The sequence below is a fragment of the Barbus barbus genome, assembly GCF_936440315.1.
Source record: "Barbus barbus genome assembly, chromosome: 13".
Classification (NCBI taxonomy): Eukaryota; Metazoa; Chordata; class Actinopteri; order Cypriniformes; family Cyprinidae; genus Barbus; species Barbus barbus.
In genome coordinates, this window is record NC_136741.1 from 31422830 (window position 1) to 31443971 (window position 21142).

General features: G+C 39.2%; 1 protein-coding gene across 2 annotated transcripts; it reads left to right on the plus strand.

The window, feature by feature from the left end:
- The first annotated feature begins 660 nt into the window (after window positions 1–660).
- On the plus strand, window positions 661–20461 carry LOC306879382 (3'-5' exoribonuclease HELZ2-like). Of its 2 annotated transcripts, none has more exons than XM_079432278.1 (21): window positions 661–717; window positions 1565–2166; window positions 2251–2434; window positions 2726–2833; window positions 3313–3433; window positions 3562–3952; window positions 4044–4685; window positions 10097–10886; window positions 11402–11477; window positions 11589–15048; window positions 15139–15227; window positions 15366–15509; window positions 15583–15723; window positions 15978–16122; window positions 17221–17337; window positions 17494–17686; window positions 17916–18050; window positions 18292–18501; window positions 18778–18931; window positions 19222–19389; window positions 19733–20461. In XM_079432278.1, exons 2-21 carry the CDS (start codon window positions 1586–1588, stop codon window positions 19873–19875), a joined length of 7992 nt encoding a protein of 2663 aa, XP_079288404.1. In that variant the 5' UTR covers window positions 661–717; window positions 1565–1585; the 3' UTR covers window positions 19876–20461. The 2 variants fall into 2 exon arrangements, with proteins under 2 accessions (XP_079288404.1, XP_079288405.1); XM_079432279.1 differs by having other exon boundaries at window positions 2726–2782.
- The last annotated feature ends 681 nt before the right edge of the window (window positions 20462–21142 follow it).

The window sequence follows — 21142 nt, forward strand, 5'->3', positions numbered from 1 at the left end:
GTTTTGTTTGTGTCTAACTTTAAATATTATGGCGCTGAAAGGGAGCGGTCAAGTGGTATAGATGAATAAATATTAACATTTCAAATCCAGATTATGTCAGTTCTCAAGGTACCATTAAACACTTTCATTCACCTGATTTGTTTAATGCTTTGTGTAGCATTCCAGTGTGCGGTCATCTCAGGCATGGTCAGTTTCCACAGATTAAATCATGTGCAATAACCTCAAGCCTTATTTTCGAATGTTTTAGTTTTACTTTTTACCAAATTTACCAGCCAAATTAGAGTTTCTTTCAAGTGAAATTTTAACATAATAGTACTGTGCACGGAAAGTTTAGAAAAAAAATTATAATAATAAATTTGGTTGTAAGTATTAATAGTAAGTATAATAGCAAAATGTGGTAATGACCTAGTTTTCTATCTCTGAGTATCCTTTTAAAAAGTCTAATAGGAAACAACTTACATTAAGAGTTGTTTGTCAATTAGGCCTAAACTGTGTCTGTTTGCTTCCTGTGGATTTCATCAGTACTGAAACTGAAAGCTGAAACTGTGTTTGCAGTGTTCAGTACAAACACTGTCCAGGAAATGGAAAGTTATTCTTTAATTCTAGAAAGGGAGGGGCTTATTATATTGCTTAAACACCTCTAGACGCACATAACAGTGAGAACGAATGAAACATCCCGTGTCAGAAAACCACTGGGACTGGAATGAATATGTGAAGGTAAGATGATGATATGCATTATTAATTCAGGTTGCCTGATTCATTTGTGTACATTATATTATTTAGTGGAAAATAATTCATGAAGCTTTGCAAAAAAAAAAGATAATTGAATTGTTATCTGTGTAATTCAAAAGCTTGTAGCTTCAGTCACCATTTACTTTAATTGCTTCTTTTTTCCATACAGTAAAAGATGAATAGGGACTAAGTCTCTATTTCTGATAACATCCCCTTTTGTGTTACACAGATGAAAGAAAGTCATACCCAGCATGTCAGAGTGAATAATTCATTACATAATCTCATTTGGGTGAACCGTTCCTTAAGAGAAGGTGACATGAAGTTATTGTTATAGACATCGGGCGCACGCACCTTGCCCAAAGTTAACTTCCGGTCTGTGTTTGTTCATCAGTCTGGCTAGTGGCGCTGACTACAAACGCAGTTATAGTTAAAGTTGTTGTGCTGTGTTTCCTACATTTATTTATTTGTGCTGACCAAACTGACCACCACAAATAGAGTTTCCAAAAGGCTTTGACTTCATTGAATAAACATGAGCACTGCATGTTTCAAGTATTTAAATTTGAACATTTAGCATTTTTTAGCCTTTAAATTAATCTAAATGTAAAAGTTTTGTTGGCAGGCTAGTAATTTTTAATTACCATGCCTTTTGATAAAAACATGAATTACTGTATTTAAAGATCCTTACAGCTAATATTCACTAAGTCTGAAAATTAGAATCAAAATTAGAATGCATAATTAAAATATAATTGCTTAAAAACAATATCGAAAAAAAATAAGTTGTAAATAGACATTGTGAAATCTTAATCTAATTGCAAATTATTTCTTTTCACAGGAATTTCATGTCTTCTAAATCATGGCCCTTGCAGGAAATCAATATGCTCTTCAAACATTAAAAAAGAGGTTCAGTCTGTGTGTCAGATGTAATAAATGCTGTAAAAAACACAATGAGATTTCATACTCACTTAACCAGGTCATTCATAACTGTTCTGAAGACATCCTGCTGATCAGGCGGAAAGGTCGAAAATCAGTGTGGAGGCCTGTTGCCCCCCGGCCAGGTCGTCCCAGACCTCACAAGTATGTTGTTTGTTGGTACTACACTAAAAAAACTGGATGCAAGCAGCATGGAAATAGATGTACCTTTGCTAGGAGCTCAGAGGAAGCAGCGCTGTGGAACACCATGAAGCATGAAAAACTGACAATTCCTCAGATTGTAAATATGATAAAACAAAACCAAAGGACGCTGCAGTCAAAGACTCAAGAGAAAGGAGGACAGTTTGACTGCACATTATGTCAAGTCCACTTCCCAAAAGCTGAGAAACTGATGAGCCACTGTTTCACTGTGAAGCACAGGAGACTGATCTTTGATGATACCTCTCAGACTTGGAAGTACCGAGATCCACCACCAACATACAAGGACCTGAAACTGTGTGGAAGGTATTTATGGCAAGTGTGACATGCCATTAGATGTCTGCTTGTGTCAAAGAAAGATAAAGCAGCCTATAAAACATTCTCCCATAGATCCCTGATATGCGAGTATGGTGATAATTGCACAAAGGCACACAGTCGAGAGGAACTTCGTGAATGGGAAAAACGAATCAAGGCTTCACGAAAAAGAGCCAGAGATGCAGCCGAGATGGGTCTACTGTCCTATCAGGACAAGCTTTTGGAGGAATACAGACACAGCAGCGACAAGAAAACGATCGTAAGTGGGCCATTCAGTAATGAACAGTGTATAATATCATTAGTGAGTAACGCTCTAGGACAGTATCCCAAATGTTGACAGATGTAACTCTGACCTTTGATACTTTGCATTGCTACTTGCAGTTATTTAGGAGTTAATTGCAGTGTTATAAATGCTAACAAATAATACATTTTATTGGCCCATGCTATTTTTTATTATATATATTTACACCGAAAAATTAAATATAATTGTGTATTTTTACAATTGCTTTTTACAATGTCATAAACACTGATTGAATCAATATTCCTGCAGGTCAGCGACAGCCTTCCTGAAGTTTCTATCAGCTGTGACCCAGATATAAGGAAATATGTAAGGAAAAAGGGAATACAGTGTACATGGCATTTTACCATTATTTCTCAGGTTTGTATTTAACACATACACAAACATTTGTCTTTAATTTCCAAAATAGTTACGAAAAAGTTGGCACTAAAATTTAGTTGGTTTAGTTGCAATAATATAATAGTACCAGTTACTAATAATACTACTAAACTTTCTCTTAGTTTTAAGAGTTATAGGGTTTCACTCAGCAGTGGTTTATAGGCCTACTTCTTGATCAGTTAAATGATGAAAGTCATCTACTCTTAGTCTCAAGTCCCTCAAGACATTAAAAAGATTCAAGCCATCCTTGCAAAAGTTAAAAAACTCTTGTCAAAATGTTTAGCCAGTTTTTATTATCAGGTATATATGGTACAGCAATACATATTCTAGTTTTTTTAGCTCTGTAATCTGCCAAGCACCTTTGTAACAGTTTTAGACAGCTGTAAGTGTGAGCCAGTAGTGTAGGATAGCCTCTGCAATGACATTGATCTGCACTTCCAAACTGACTTAAATCCCTCCAGGAACCTCTAGAAGTTATTGCTTTACTCAGACGGGAACTGGGGGCGAAATTCAGCCTCAGCAAAGACCCCAATGAGGAACGGACATATTCCACTAGTGCTGGGTATAAGAAGAGCCAAACAGGTGAAGACTGACTATTTCTTACAAAACTCTTAAAGAAACCTTATAACATGCTTTTACTAATAATTATTAATTGTTGAACTGCCAAGCTCACAAATCACTTTCACCTAAATTATAATGTGTTTCTGCAGAGTATGAAATCCCAGTGTCCTTCAAATCTGACCATCCAGGCTTGTATGAGCAGTGGGTAGTGTTTGACTTTAATACGAGACCCGTACTACGACAAAAAATCAAAGTCAGAGTTGGAGAGGATGAGTGTAAGGGAAAGTCAGTCATGACCCCAGCACCTGAGATTCTGCTAGAAAAGCAAGAGTCTGCCAGGAATCTTGAGCCCTGGAATGAGGAAAGCCTGGAAATCATTCCTTTTTTTGAAAGAGAAGAGGCAGAGAGAGAGCTGATAAACAGATACAAGCTCATCAAGATAGATCAGATGAACAGTTTGATTAACCATGACAATTACAAACACAGCATGCACCATTTTTTATATCGGGAGGAAAAAGTAGAAGGTGAACTGCTTACCAGGTATATACATATATATTTCTTAGGTCTAAGTCCAATACTTGAAAATTGATAACAATTCTAATGTTCCCTCCCTGTCCTAAAATATTTCCAGGCTCAATCTACGAGGGACTGCACAGTTGCAAAATTGCCTGTCTGATGACAGGTTTGGACTGAAATGTGCTTATCCCGGGACACTTCTTGCTGCTGTGCCTCTGTCTTACCCACTCACTCCTGATGCTCCTCAAGGCTTCATAGTGAAAAGACACGCGATCAGATCTCTTGTTCGTGTTGTGGAAAACAATGATTATCTTGGGCCTATTTATGAGGCTGAATTTCTAAAAGACGCTGCCACAGAGACACAAGTACTTTTGCAGCTTTCCAAGCAATGCTCCACTGATCTGAATCTGCAGAATGGACAGCAATGTGAGATGGAAGTCCAGTTCCAGCTAAATCGTCTCTGGTTGTGCGAGATGCATAAGGCCATTGATGACCTTCCCAACTTAGACAAAGTTTTACCTGACCTGAAAAACAGCAACTTCTGTATTTCTTCTCAGTCAGATACAGGAGAGTTGAATGAGAAGCAGCAAGCAGCAGTGAACTTTGTTCTGGGTGTAACAGACAACAGAAGCAGCATCCCACCTTTGTTGATATATGGACCTTTTGGAACAGGGAAAACTCGAACCCTTGCAAAGATGACCCAGGCTCTTGTGCAGCAACCACAGAACAAAATCCTGATTTGCACACACACAAACAGGTAAGGCACCACAATTGACCCTTCAAAGTTACTGACTCCCCTTAGTTACTGTTTCAAGTTTCAAGTTTTTCAAGTTTCAAGTCAGCTATATTGTCAATTCTTCCACATGTACAGTACATACATACAGAGAATTGAAATTGCATTACTCTCAGACCCTTGGTGCATACAGTTAACATTAAACACGTTCAGATACAGATAAATACAGTTTAAACATATGTACATACAACTATACAATTATACAAATGAGGATATTGTAGAAAAAAAAAAGAATTAGATCGATGAAGTGGCATAAGGCGCATGGCAGATAGAGTGCAAAACCAGTTAAATAAACAACACTGTGAAGATATATTTGTAGTGCAAAAGAGCTTATCAGTCTGAGGACATTGTAGAAAATAAAAACAAGAAAGATAGATAAAGTGCATAAGGCACATGGCAGAATAGATGGAGTGCAAACCAGTTGAATGTACAAAAACAAAAACAAAACTGTGCAGATGTTTTGTTTTGTTATGAGTGTAGTGCAAGAAGAGCTTATCAGTCTGTTAAAGTGACAAGTCGAAGTGACTGTTCGGATAGTTTTTGTCAGACTATCCGAAGAGGTAATTTGCAGTCAATGTTGGATGGGTAGTGATCAGCCAATGCTGCACAAGTGACAGGTGCCGGTCACAGTTTGTTGGTCGGTGGGGGGGGGTGTCACAGAGTCAGAGTTCCTAGTGTGTTGCTGTGTTAAATGGGGGTGAAAGAGGGGAGGGGGGGCAAGGACAGGAGGGAGTTCAGCTTCCTGACAGCCTGATGTATGAAGCTGTCCTTCAGTCTGCTGGTCCTCGCCTGGAGACTCCGCAGTCTCCTCCCTGATGGCAGCAGACTGAAGAAGCTGTGTGTCGGGTGGGTGGGATCACCTGCAATGCGGAGGGCTTTGCGGGTGAGACGGGTGCTGTAGATGTCCTGGAGGGAGGGGAGAGAGACACCAACGATCTTCTCAGCTGCTCTCACTATGCGCTGAAGTGACTTGCGGCAGGATGCGTTGCAAGCGCCATACCACACAGTGATGCAGCTAGTCAGGATGCTCTCGATGGTGCCTCTGTAGAAGGTGCACATGATGGGGGCCGGGGCTCTGGCTCTTCTGAGTTTGCGGAGGAAGTAGAGACGCTGCTGTGCTTTCTTGGCTAGTGCTACAGTGTTGTTAGTCCAGGAGAGGTCCTCAGTGATGTGCACACCCAGGAACTTGGTGCTGCTCACTCTCTCCACAGTCGCACCGTTGATGGTCAGAGGGGCATGCTGAGTGTGTACTCTCCTGAAGTCAACAACAATCTCCTTCGTCTTCTTCACGTTCAGAGAGAGATTGTTGTCACTGCACCACCCGGCCAGGCGGCTCACCTCGCTCCTGTAGTTTGTCTCATCTCTGTTGCTGATGAGACCCACCACAGCTGTGTCATCCGCAAACTTAATGAAAATGTTGGAGTTGTGTGATGGTGTGCAGTCGTGGGTCAGCAGAGTGAAGAGGAGGGGGCTCAGCACACATCCTTGGGGGGCCCCAGTGTTCAGTGTGATGGTGCTGGATGTGTTACTGCCGACCCGTACTGCTTGAGGTCTCCCGGTCAGGAAGTCCAACAGCCAGTTGCACAGAGAGGTGCTGAGCCCCAGCTGGACCAGTTTGTGAGTGAGCTGTTGAGGGATGATTGTGTTGAATGCTGAACTGAAGTCTATGAACAGCATCCTGACATATGAGTCTTTTTTCTCCAGATGTGTGAGGGCTGGGTGGAGGGCAGTGGTGATGGCATCATCGGTCGAGCGGTTGGACCTATATGCAAACTGGAAGGGGTCCAGGGAGGGGGGGAGGACAGACTTGATGTGGTGCAAGACTAGCCGTTCAAAGCACTTCATGAGGATGGGAGTGAGTGCTATTGGACGGTAGTCATTGAAGCAGGATGGAGATTACTTCTTAGGGACTGGAATGATGGTGGTAGCTTTGAAGCATGTGGGGACAACAGCCTGATTTAGTGAGATGTTGAAGATGTCTGTGAAGACCTCAGTGAGTTCCACTGCACAGTCTCTCAGTACACGCCCAGGAATGTTGTCAGGACCCGGAGCTTTGCGTGCATTGATCCTGCTGAGGGATCTCCTCACACTGTCCGGGGACAGTGTCATCACCTGGTCGCCGGGAGGAGGTGCGAATCAATCAAGGTCTTCTGTGCAGTGGTGCTGTTTTGTGCCTCAAAGCGAGCAAAGAAGGCATTCAGCTCGTTCAGCAGGGGGATGGTGTTGTCACAGGTCTGTGGTGGGGGCTTGTAATCCGTAATGGTCTGTATCCCCTGCCACAGGCTCCGCGTGTCTCTGCTGTCGCTGAAACGATGGGCTATCCTCCTGGAGTACTGTCTCTTGGCCTCTTTGATGCCGCGGGATAGGTTGGCCCTAGCTGTCTTCAGGCCCTCCTCATCTCCAGCTCTAAAGGCAGCGTTCCGAGCCTTCAGAAGTCTGTAGACCTCCCCTGTCATCCACGGCTTCTGGTTGGCCCGGACAGTGATGGACTTTGTGACTGTTACATCATCAATGCACTTGGAGATGTAGGCAGTAACAGTCTCTGAGTACTCTTGGAGGTCTGTAGTATTGTTGTATGTGGCAGCCTGTTTAAACATATTCCAGTCAGTGGTGTCAAAGCAGTCTTGAAGTGCCTCTGACGACCCTTCCGGCCACACTTGAATCTGTTTGTGAACTGGTTTGGTGACTTTAACGAGCGGTCTGTATGCAGGCATTAGCATGACAGTGATGTGGTCTGAGGCTCCGAGGTGGGGGAGGGGGAGGGCCTTGTAAGCTCCTCTCTGGGTGGTGTAAACAAAGTCAAGAGTGTTTTTTCCCCTTGTTGGAAAGTCTATGTGTTGGTGAATTTTTGGGAACACACTCTTTAAGTCTGCGTGATTGAAATCCCCAGCCAAGATAAGAAAAGCATCTGGGTGGGCTGTCTGCTGCTCACTGGTGTGCTGGTACAGATCATTTAGTGCCTCACTCCTGTGGTTGTTGCTGGAGCTGGGAGGGATGTATACAGCAACGAGCAGTATGGCTGAATATTCCCTCGGTAGATAGAACGGCCGGCACTTAATAATCATAAACTCCACCAGGGGTGAGCAGTGTTTGCAGACCACAACGTCCAACTAGCCATGGCACTCACACGCCACACATCATGTTCTTAAGCAGTGAAAAATACATTGTGGAGCAAAGAGGACACTGACACGTTACCTGAAATTTTTTTTGTCAGTGATGGAAAAAAAACGAAGGCCGTCAGTCACGTTGACAGATTACACTGAGGGTGATCTATTGTAATTTATAACTGTAATTCCCACCCCTGTCCAGTGAGGTCATCAGTCTCCAGAACAAAAATAAAACTGTCACGAGTCTTTTGCTATGCCTTTGATTGCGCGCAGGCGAGTACCCACTAGTAGTAAAGCGCAAGAGATGATCAGTTCATGTGCGCTGCCGCTTCGCTTGATCTGAAGTGTCTACAGGGATCTATCACGCCACATTAAAGAGCACCAACATGGTATTTATTGCTTGAATTTCCTAATAAAATGGACAGAATTTGAAATCTGAGACATTGTTTCATACCAAAATAACAAGACACAAAGCTTAGCCTATTGCGATTTACTGGATGGAGGCACACTATATGTAAGCTTCATTCATCAACTGAAAACAGAATCGATTGGGATTTAAGAATCGATACTGGTTCATAAAAATGAGAATCTATTAAAATTGAGAAATAATTTTTTTTTTTTACCCAACCCAAGCATATTTTGTTGTCTTTAGTGGCCTCCGCTGTCACTGCGGTATGTGGTGTTGAACATGAAAAGTGATGCACAGTCTCTGTTCTCATCATAAATAAATAAATGCATAAGCCTATATGCTCATCCTGCAGGTTCATAATTAAAAATGAAAATGTGAACAAAAATACAAGCAATTAAATGTGTTATTATAATTAAAATATGAAAATTAAACTGACGGATAATAAGAAATAATGGTAGTATTTTTACGACCCTGTCTGTCAAAATGACGGACAATGTTAACAAAGCCTAACGCAACCTCTGAGAGCAGGTTACTTTTGGAATTAACCAAGTCTCAGCGTTCAAATTTTGTTATATTTTAAGAAATTTAAACAATACCATTTTGTGGCTCTTTAATGTGTCGTGACAGAATGCTGTAGTGCCTCAGTTCAAGTGCCAAGCACACTTTACTACTAATTATAGCATGAAGTAAACATGAATGTCCACCTACATTAATATACTAACACTCCTGTCTGGTTTGTTTGTCAAACATAATGGTGGATTTGGCATTGTGATTGGTCAGATTGCCTGTCAATCAAACTCCAAGCGAAGAGAGAATTCATTGGCACTTCAAAGTATTACTCCACAGAAGTAGGTCATCCTTCTGAAACTTCTAGCTCAGAATAACATGAATTTCCATGCTGGTTAATGCCTGAATAAATAAATATTTTCAATCGCTGCATTTTTTCCTCCAGAACGATGCAGTGGTAACCTTAACATTTTATTTTAAGATTTAACATTTGCAAATGGTCTAAAGCAAAAGTTATAAAAATTCTGAAAATCTTTTAGAGCTCGAAATTTAAGAATATAACATATTCCACATTAATGAATAAATCAGTATATATAAAATTATTTAATTTAAGTGTCATGTTTGTGTTTTTTTTCATGTAAGCTATCGCTTCTGACCTTTAAATCAAAACATACACACGATTTTATTGCATCGATTACTGCTTTATTTAATCAGAAACACAGTCTAAATATTATTTGTTTATTTTGCTTTCATTTGATTAGAAGTAGGCCAACTGCGCCCCCTACGGAATTAATACTAAGCAGTCATTAGGACCCGGGGGAGGCTGCTGCTGATGCTGCTTCATGTGCTATTACTGTTTACTCCATCACACACCGATCGCGTCATTCTGTACATACATTCTCAGTTTAAATGCAGCAATCCAAAACAGTGAATCCAATCACCATTCAGGCAAAACTTTGCTTCAAGAATGACGTGATCTAATCACACTGTTGACATGATCTAATCGCTAGCACACCTTGAGCACATGCGAGTTAATGTATTCCTCTTATCGGCAAGACATACCGGCATAATTTTTCATATCGGGTCCATGCCGATATTTACATCTAAAGCTATTATCGGCCGATTCCGATATTGGTCCGATCATATCGTGCATCCCTATTGCATTCCTCTGGCTCAAACAGTAGAGCAAGGTGGAAGTAAGGGCAAGGTCATGGAATTGATTCCCAGGGAATGCATAAACTGATAAAAATGCATACCTTGAAGGCAACGTCATTTTGGAACGCGTGTTTCTGCAATTTTAATTGTTTAATGCAGTCATTATAAACAGTTATTTCTCTTTTTTCTTGATACAGTTCTGCTGATCTTTATGTAAAAGGTCATTTTCATGAATATGCAACTGTTCATCGTGAAGCCAGACCTTTGAGAATCAAGGCAAAGGAAAGCAATCCCAGATCCACTGATCCCATCACTCTACAGTACTGCCATTTATCCAGAGACGGCAGTCATTTTGAGTTTCCTGATAAAGTTGTTTTAGATTCCACAAAAATCATCATAACAACAACTGCTCTAGCTCGTTTCTTCCATGACATGAAGCTCCCAGAAAACTACTTCAGCCACATTCTGATTGATGAAGCTTCGCAGATGTTGGAGTTTGAGGCTCTTATGGCACTGGGCTTAGCAGGTAAAAATACACGTGTTGTTTTAGCAGGAGATCACATGCAGATGGGACCCAAGCTCTTCTCTGTGAAACAAGGCAAATGCTCAGAACATACCCTGCTCAATCGCCTCTTCTATTACTACCAAGCTGAAACCAGTGTTGTTGCCAAACAAAGCCGGATCATTTTCACTGAAAACTACCGTTCCACAAAGGACATTGTGGATTTTGTTTCAACACATTTTTATGTGGGAAAGAGTGATGTGATTAAGGCTAGAGGAGATGTGCCTCCTCATCCACAACAACATGCCTTGCAGTTCCATCATGTAAGAGGAGAATGCTGTTTAGACCCAACAAGCATGTCCTGGTTCAATGTGGAACAAGTTCTAAGTGTTGTTAACATTGTGAAAGGAATAATGGAGGACTGGCCTCAGGAGTGGGATGGTAAAGATCCGAAATCAATCTGTGTTCTTTCTCAAGGCAGACAGGTATCAAATCTATTGCAAGTTACCAACTTATGCTTTAATTAATGGCATTCTGCTATTGTGTCAAAAGTGACCCTGGACCACAAAACCAGTCTTAAGTCGCTGGGATATATTTGTAGCAAAGCTAACAATACATTGTATGGGTCAAAATGATCAATTTTTCTTTTATGACAAAAAGCATTAGGATATTAAGTAAAGCTCATGTTCCATGAAGATATTTAGTGAATTTCCTATCGTAAATATATCAAAACTTAATTTTTTATCAGTAATATGCATTGCTAAGAACTTCATTTAGAAAACTTTAAAGGCAATTTTCTCAGTATGTAGATTTTTTTGCACCCTCAGATTCCAGATTTTCAAATATTGTCCTATCATAACAAACCATACATCAATGGAAAGCTTATTTATTCAGAAATCTCAATTTCGAAAAATTGACACTTATGATTGGTTTTGTGGTCCAGGGTCACAAATTTATGTTAGTGTTTATACCAGATGCTTTTGCCTCTTTTGTGTTTCAGGTGTTGGAAATCAGGCAAAGACTGCGTCAGCTTAGACTGCCCCGTTTCACTGTGGAGAATGCAGAAAATGTGCAAGGTAAAGATGATTCATCCCTCAAATGTAATACTATGCTATGGTTATGTACAAACACACTAGTATTAATGCATGTGATTTACAGAGCATACTGCCTTATCCCATATTTTGCAGGAAAACAGTTCAGAGTAATTGTGATTTCCACTGTGCACACCAAGGACAGCCTATTGGAGACGGACCGGACCTGTCTTGAGTTTTTCAATGACACACGAGTGTTAAACACCATTATTACAAGAGCCCAATCACAAATATTTGTTGTTGGAGATGCAGCTGCACTTTCTTGCCAACAGTTTGGTATGTGCTGGAGACTATGGAGATCGTACATAGAGGATTGCATCAACAAGGGAAGTGCCCATGACTTTACCTTGGATTCTTTGAAACAAGATCTCCTTGAGATATCTGAACTCTCCAGAAGTGAGGTTGAAGATGATAGTGATAGTGAATCAACTACATCTGAAATACCAGACACAGAAGACCCAATACTTCAAGAGCTTCTTGATGAGAGCAAAGACATAAACGTTTCATTGACAGAGGAAGGCTTGTTTCCAGTTTTTCAACATGAGCAATTTGTCAGTAGTGTTAGCAACCAAAGTGCAGAAGTAGAACAAGAGCAGTTGTTGACTGACTCTTCAACACATAAACGCTGTGAGCTGGTCAAAGAGAGTTTTTATCAAGCTTATGCTAGACCACTTGACGAGCCCTCTCTGAGAATTAATATCAAGGGTAGAAAGAATATCGGACAGGCGTTCCCTGGAGACAAGGTAACAGTCGAGATCCTGAATGAGAAATTAGATCCTCCTATGGGAAAAGTAATCAATGTCCTTGAGAGTGCAGATGCTGTCAAAGAATTTGTCTGCACCATTGAAAGACATGACAATCAGGTGATGACACCTATCAACAAATGCATCACCAAAATCTACACACCATTTTCAAAGGACAAACCAGACCACATTACTGTAAGAAATCCAGAGAACCACAAAATAAAGCGTTTCATCAAAATAAATGAAGAAGCACGTGGAAAATATCTCTTTGTTGTCAAAGTCCTTAAGTGGAAGAAGACTGGCAGTTTTCCCTTAGGGACAGTTGTGGAAGTGTTTCCAAAAATGACAACTTTAGATAATGGACTGAAAATACTCAACATAGAGTATCAGTTGAGGAGAACACTTTCTTCATCTGTGAGAAGTCAGATGCGAGACTTTCGAGGTGTCAGTTTGTTTGATAAGGGACGAAGAGATTTTCGCATGCTCCCAACATTCACCATTGATCCTGCCGATTCACAAGACCTTGATGATGCAATCAGTGTACGGGATTTAGGAGAGTGCTATGAAATAGGAGTTCACATTTCTGATGTTGCAAGTTTTGTGGCTAAAGACAGTGAACTGGACAAATATGCAAGACAGCTGTGTACTACATTCTATCCCAGTGGGAAGGAGCCTATACACATGTTCCCAAAAGAACTGAGTACCAATTTCTTCAGTTTAATCCCTAACCATAATAGACGAGCAATCTCCTTGATAATTGAAGTAGATACTAAGACACATTGCATAAAGGAAAGATCATTTTGGAAGTCTGTCATTCGCTCCAAGAAGAAGTTTTCCTATGATGAAGCTGAAGACATCATTGAAAATCATCAGAATTCTGACCAGCTTGAAATCTGCCTTGTGAAAGCATGGACTTTTGCTGAGGTCCACAGGAGATTGAGGAAACAGGAAGACTGGTGCTACAAACAGCCAGATGAAGACATGACTCTGGGAAGAAGACAATCTCACTTAATTGTTGAAGAGCTGATGATCATGTTTAACCACATGGTTGCTGAACGTCTTCTTTTTGATGAAACAACAAGAAGCATAACTCCACTGAGATGCCAGGACAGGCCAAAGAGTGAAAAGCTTACTGACCTTTTTGACAAAAATGCCTCCTTGATTCCACTGTCTGTTCACTTCTCAAGTCAAGTTCATCAGTGTGAACATGTGTCTCATGAACTGAATAACCAAGGTTTGATCCACTGCAGAGCCATGCCAAACCCTCAGGCTGGCATTTCTGATTCTGAAACCTTCCCCATATTAAAATCTGTTTTGAGATGCTTGAAGACAGCAGCAGAGCAGACAAATATCTACAAAATAATTGACTTTATTGCAACAGATGAGATTCACCCCCAACTTCTCCCTTTTGCTATTGCATTTAGGAGACTGTTTCACAAATCATGCATGCTGCGTTCAAACTCGACACGTGTCTCAAGAATTGGGCACTATGATTTAGATCTTGACAGCTATACATGGGCCTCATCTCCAATCCGCCGATATATAGATATCATTGTACAGCGCCTTCTTCATTCTGTAAATGACAACACAAATGTTAGGTACACAGCTCATGACATTGATCTGTCTTGTATGGAATTTTCCAGGAAAAACAATCAACAGTCAGCATATGAGAGGAAATCTAATGCTCTACGTTTTGCATTACAACTGTTGACCCAAAGTGAAAGGAAGGTGGCCTACATTGCAGAACTCAATGCAACAGGGACAAACTTCAGATTATGCTTCCCACTTAACAGAACCTCTATATCAGAAAATTTAGACATTATGTACAGGGATCTTCAGGTGGCAGATCAACCACAGTTTGATGAAGCAAACAACTGCATGATCTTGAAATGGGTGCGAAGGATATATTCATTCTCCAATCCTCACATCCTTGCAGAAGTGAAACAGCAAACTCCAAACTCAGTCATGGCCTATGTCTCTACAAAGACCTGGAAATGCCTACCAGCTTCTCTTAGAGAAGAAAATTTGGAGAGATTGTTTCTCCTGATTGAGGAGCTTGACGTCAGCTCAAGAAACCATGCAAGACAATTCAATGAAAGACTGAGAAATGCTAAAAGTTCAGAAAAATCAGATCCCATGCATCCTGAGCATTATGCCGAACTGTCGATGAGAATAAAGCCAGGTGAGGCAGTCGAAGTACAGCTAGGTACAGCCACGGCTCGGGGACTAATGACACCAGCAATTCAGCTGTTTGTTGTGCATCCAAAATTTGAGATTTGTTTGGAGCATGTGAAAGATCCAATCAAGTGTTTCTCAAAATATGCTTTCCACTCATCAAGGAATTCATACAAGACATACATGGATTATCAGACAATATGGAAACCCATGTGTGAAATGGAGTCAGCCTCCAATGCTGTTGCTGAAAATGAGAGCATTCTTATTGAAGATGCAGCCTTGAAATTGGAAAACTCTCGTGAAAAGAAGCTTCAAGGTTTTTTTCTCCTCCCACTTGACAAAAAATCTCAGTGGTCCATTGATTGTGACCTCAAGAACAGTTTCCTCTGCATTCGAACTAAGATTCACCAAAGTCAGAGTAGCCCCTCTCAGTGCACAGCTCTCATGGATATCCCCTCTATCACTTGGGTGGCCCATGGCATAATTACAAAAGTTGAAGAAACAGGAGCCAAAGAACTGAAGAATTTGCAGATTGATTTTCAGATTAACCACATGCCCATGACAAATATTCCAGAAGAGATATTCTCAGAGAGGACAAGATTTACTCTGGAGCTGATTCCAAAGCTTCTGCCAGATGCGTAAGACTATAAATTATAGATACTATAGCACACTAAATGTGTAAATATGTATTCTTTATTAATTATGAGTTTGTTTTATTTCTTTTGCAGGCGCAAAGAAAATGCAATTAGTAGTCTCACCAAAGCTAACCAGCTTGTAAAAACTATAGCCATTGGTGGAAGAATCAACTCTGAAGGAGGTACTAAAGGCTGACTGCCTCTTTATAACATCTGTATTTTTAGACTCTACTGTCAGCACCAGTGATTTCTTAGCCTTGTTTATCAAAATAATCTCTTCAAATGTAGTTTAACTAAATCTACACTAAATCTCTTCAAAGGAGCTAAAATTTCGAAGCAGTTTCCAGCCAGGTTTGAGATTGACAATTATCTCCCTTCTGGGTTTTCCAATTTAAACAACAGTCAGCGTAAAGCTATAAGAGAGGCACTGGCCAACCCATTCACTCTTATCCAAGGACCACCAGGTGAGAGATATTTTCAGACTTTCGCTTGATTTTCAATCCTTTCATTTTAAATGAGTGTTGTGCATTTTCACAGGCACAGGAAAAACTGTTGTTGGTGTCCATATTGTGTACTGGTTGTTCAAGAATACTCAAAAACATCCTGCCTCCAATTCACAGAAGAAGGGAGCTGTTCTTTACTGTGGGCCTTCAAATAAATCTGTTGATGTTGTAGCAGGTAAATTTACTAGTAATTGTTTTTGCAAAAATAGTGGATTATTCAGATATTCAATACATGAGGAACTTTACATTTAGTATGCACAGTAAAGATTGCAGAATTAGTAAGAATATGGTAGTATATATTATGCTTTTCTATATAGCCAGTGATTATCTTCAGTATGACATAGTTATGTGCCACTAGTAAAGCAGCAGTTACACAATTCAGATTTAAATAGCATCACACATTACTGTACTTTAACAAATGTGTTGCAGGTCATCTCCTAAAACTTCGAAATCAACTTAGACCTCTCAGAGTCTACAGTGCTCAGATGGAGATGTTGGAATTTCCTTACCCAGGCTGCAATCTAAAGCTGTCACGCAATTCAAAAAGAGGCGAAAAACCCAACACAGAGCTTAGGTATTTGCCAAATAATGTCCATCTATCACTTATTTGAGTGAAGATACTAACTACAAATGTAGTGTGTACAGTGCCTTGCGAACGTATTCACACTCCTTCATTTTTTTTCACGTTTTTATGTTAAACTGCTTTAAATTACATTTTTCCCACATCAATCTACACTCCATACACCATAATGACAAAGCAAAAACAGCATTGTCACAACTTTATAAATTTAACTAGAATAACTATATAATAACTAAAACAAGTACATTGCATACGTATTCATACCATTAACTCAGTACTTAGAAGCAACTTTACAGCCTCAAGTCTTTTTGGGTTTGGTGTGACAAGCTTTGCACATCAGCATTTGGCAATAATCTGCCATTCTTCTCCTCATCTCTTCACCTCTCAAGCTCTGTCGGGTTGGATGGGGGCCGACAGACATTTTCAGGTTTCTCCAGAAATATTTGATTGGGTTCAAGCTCAGGCTGTGGCTGGACATTCACAGAGTTGTCTATAAGCCACTCTTGCTGTGTGTTTAGGGTCATTGTCCGGTTGGAAGGTGAACCTTCTGACCAGTCTGAGGTTCCAAATGCTCTGGACTGGGTTTTCATTAAGGCTATCTCAATATTTTGGTGCACTGAGCTTTTCTACTCTGATGAGTCCCTCAGTCCCTGCTGCTGAAAAACAGCTCCACAGCATGAGGCTGCTACTGGCTCACTTTACTTTTAGGATGGTTCAAATGTCCAAATCATGCTCATTCAATTGAATTTGCCACAGGTTAACTTCACTTGAAGTGTAGTAACATTTACATGCAAAATGAATGCTCAATTTCATCTGTCCTGGATAAGGGTATGAACACTTATGCAATTGAATCATTAAAGTTTTTTATTTTAAATAAATTTGCAAATATGTTAAACCTGTTTTTTTGTATGTTTGTTTTTGCTTTGTCATTATGGTGTATTGAGTGTAGATTGATGTGGAAAAAAAGCAATTTAACATAAGGCAGCAACATAACAAAGTGTGAAAAAATAAAGGGGTATGAATACTTTTGCAAGGCAATGTATGTATGTTATATATTTCAATAACAGATGTGTATTGCTGTCATTTTATTAGCTCCATTGCACTTCACCACCTGATTCGAAAAGATGGCAACCCATTCTCCACACAAATACTAGCTTTTGATATGAAAATCTCAAGAGGAGATGCACTCACTAATGAAGAAAAGAAATTGTAAGTATGGCTCTGTAAGTAAAGTACATATCACATGGATTTTGGTTCTATGCTATTGTTTCTTGTTTGTTGAAAATAGTTTGGACACAATTTTATAGAGATGAAAAACTAATTTAAAGTTCACAAACGTTGGAGACCTTTGTTGTTGTTTTAAAGCTACAAAGACGTTCTCCAAAAGGCTCGGAAACATGAATTACTGCGGCATGATGTCATCTTGTGCACTTGCACAGCCGCCTCAAACCCTACCTTAGCTAAACTCCTCGACTTCAAACAGATCATCATTGATGAATGTGCCATGGCAACTGAACCGGAAGCCTTTATTCCACTAGCGGCTCATAAGCCTGAGCAGGTACTGTACGATTCCAGAACCATTTTTGTTTCAGACAAACACTTAAACCTGGACATTAACAGCATGGATTGGTTGAATAACACATTAAAGGTTATTGGAGGCTTTAGCATAACATTCACATCAATACAGGATAAAACAGAAAGTATTCCATGATTGCATTGAAGAAAGACATGCAATAGAGTTGAATCCACTTCTAGGTTCTTAATATTGTACTAATGTGATGTTGTAGATTGTTCTTCTGGGCGATCATATGCAGCTGCAGCCTGTAGTCCACTGTGATGTGGTGGAGCGACTGGGAATGAGCAAATCTCTTTTTGAACGTTACATGGAGAAAGCACTCATGCTTGACACTCAGTACAGAATGGTAGTAAATTATCACACTATAGCTTCAATACTGTATTTCTATCTAAACATTGGTCAGTTACTGTACTTTTTAATGTTCTTTAGATATCGGCAGCTCTGTTTTTTATGTAAATGTATAATTTTCAATCAGCAATAGTATTTATTATCAAGCAAAATATGACAATGATCTAAACAACTAAACCTCAGTAGTGCTATTTTTTATTTATTTCAAATTAAAATGTTACATATCTTGTCTCTTACAGCAAGAAGACATCTGTGCATTTCCATCTAAGGAGTTCTATGAAGGACAGTTAAAAACTGGAACGTCACCCAAACCAAGTCTCTTCCTTACTAAATCAAGGCAAACATGCATCGTCTTTGGTCATGTTGAAGGAAAGGAGAAAGGTCTGGTGGTCTCCACTGAACGGGGGAATGAAAATTCAAAGGCAAATGTGGAAGAGGCAGAAGAAGCGGTAAGACAACTTTAGTAGATGTATTTTGTGTAAATTAGAATGTATAGCCTATTATGTTACACACAAAACTGCTACACATAGCATATTATACTAATATTTAATTGAAGGATGCCTCCATTATCCATATACATCCACAGAGGTCTGCAAAGCCCTGATGATCACTAATGTGGATATTTCACATATTGCTGCTACTACTTTTGTCTCTCACTCCATACATTACATGAATCGAAAGTAAGATAATATATATATGTGATAATTGTAATAAACTTCCTACAGGTGCGGATTGCCATTCTTTTGACTGAGGCTGGGATAAAGACCAAGGACATTGCCATTCTCACACCATATAATGCTCAAGTGGCAAATATTAATGAGTCCCTGTTTGATAAGAATATAAGAGGCATCACAGTCAACACCATCATGAGGAGTCAAGGTAATAATATTTTCACAATAATGAGTCCACTAATGGCAGAGTGAACATCATTAAGCATTAACTTGTTTACCCGAACACATGACGGTACATTACAACTAACCATTATTTAGCTCTCTTAAAAATGTATAATAACTTTATAATAAACATATAAAGGAATTCTATGGTTTAATGTTTTTAAGACACAACTAAACACATTCAAGGCATTCATACTTTCTAAGTTAGTTGAATTTTTGACATGTAAATACAGTTTATTATTTCTGATCTGTTCTCCTTTGTTTGTTTGACCACAGGAAGTGAATGGAAATACGTCATCGTGTCAACTGTGCGCTCTTGTCCTGAATCTGAAATAGAAAAACGACCAACCAAATCCTGGAATATGAAACGACTTGGATTCATCATGGACCCACACCAAGTTAACGTGGGCATCACCAGGGCTCAAGAGGGCCTGTGCATCATTGGTTAGTTACACCACCTAGGCTTGTGGGAGTCAATAATGTGTGGATGATTTGATCTGTAACACTTGTTTTTGGGGGGGGTTTTTTAATAATGCAAAATAACACACATATTGCAGTGTTTGTCATTTCTGTCTCTTAAGCATGAATATTATTCAGCCCTATAAGGGTATAAAAATTTCAAATGATTCAAATTATCTTCACCTTTTGTGTGTGTGTACAGTTTATGTTAATAGTGTCAGGTTTAATAAATGTCATTATAATTACACAACCTTTTTTATATGTATTTTATAATTATCAACAGTTTTATATTTGATGCTTGGATGCCGTAATTCTGCTATTTTGACAGGTAATGAGAACTTGCTGCGGTGCAGTGTGTTGTGGAGAAGACTTCTGGATCATTATAAGGAGAAAGGATGTGTAGTGAATCCTGCCCGGCACATCCAGGTTCAAAAACCCACTAGAAGTCTGGTGAGAACTGCTAGAAGATGATGAGCTTCATGCTGTTTTATTTCTGTAGCTGCATTTGCTTTAAAGCTGTGTTAAATGTGCTCATATTTACTCATTTATACATTACTGTGTGAAATTTAAAGGAACATTGCATTGTCAGATCTGTTGGATATTGGTTCTATACATTAATATAACTACTCTTGAATGGCACTTTAGTGTACATTAACTTTTAATTGTATATTGAATATCTTTAATTTTTTATTCTGTTTTAGTCTTGGAAATTGGATTGTATATCTATTTTAATTTCAGTATTTTTGTGAAATTTCAAGTTTGTACGTTTCAAGAAAAACATTTTTGCGCTAAATTCGTTTTTTTTTTTATCTTAATTTTGTATTAAGATACATTTTTACTCACCTCAATCTTCAAATTGCAATGTTAATGTTTGACCACTAAGAGGTGCTGTACTAGCATATAAAGCAAATACTAAGGCAATTTGCAATTAGTAACTGTGTGGATGACTTATTTTTAGATGCTGTTGAATTATTTGTATTATCTGTTTTCTGTTGTGTCTATGAGTATATAAATGTAATGCAAGAACCTGAATATTCTGTATTTATTTTTTCACGTGTATAAATATTTATCTATTAAAGATGTATATATTTCATATGTTTACTGTTCAGCTCTTTACATAATTTGCACAACAGTTGATACAGGAGCTGCAGAATGTATTTGGACATGCGTGTCTCAAATGCTTTTCTCTTCACTAATGTCACTTTGAGTCTCAATATGTTTGAATCGGGTGGTTTGGAAGTCCTTTAAAGAATCATATAAACTAACATCATCCACAAACTGACACAATACTGACTGTCTTCATCTTCAACACACTTCCATCAAATGTTTTGCTTGTGTTTGTGCTTCTTTTTGCTTTGATACATTGTATCTAATGTAAAGATATTACAACTTTTTTTTAAGTGTGACATTAGTGTCTAAATGCCTTTTGGGGCTACATTTTGATATGTAAGACACACACACACACACACAGAGAGAGAGAGGGGTGTTAGTAAGGGGAGACAGACGCCAGGCTGGTTTGGAAAAGACTCTGAAGAGAGCTGTGGTTTTGCAGGAGTGTGACGAGACATGGCAAGAAGAGAGAGAGAAACCACTGATGAAAGTGGATAAATGAAGAAAAGACATTACTTGAGAAGCACAATTGTGTAAAATATGAAGATTTGTTTTGAGAGAACATCTTGGAATTGCATGTGCATTGCATAGATATCATACAGGGGAGAAAAATAAACTTAAATGAACA

Excerpts from the sequence above, each read along its gene's own strand:
- LOC306879382 (XM_079432278.1), top strand. The coding sequence starts at position 1,586 with ATGGCCCTTGCAGGAAATCAATATGCTCTTCAAACATTAAAAAAGAGG. Across the intron at positions 3,953-4,043 it reads GAAGGTGAACTGCTTACCAG|GCTCAATCTACGAGGGACTG; the intron begins GTATATACATAT and ends AAATATTTCCAG. Across the intron at positions 18,051-18,291 it reads TTGACACTCAGTACAGAATG|CAAGAAGACATCTGTGCATT; the intron begins GTAGTAAATTAT and ends TGTCTCTTACAG.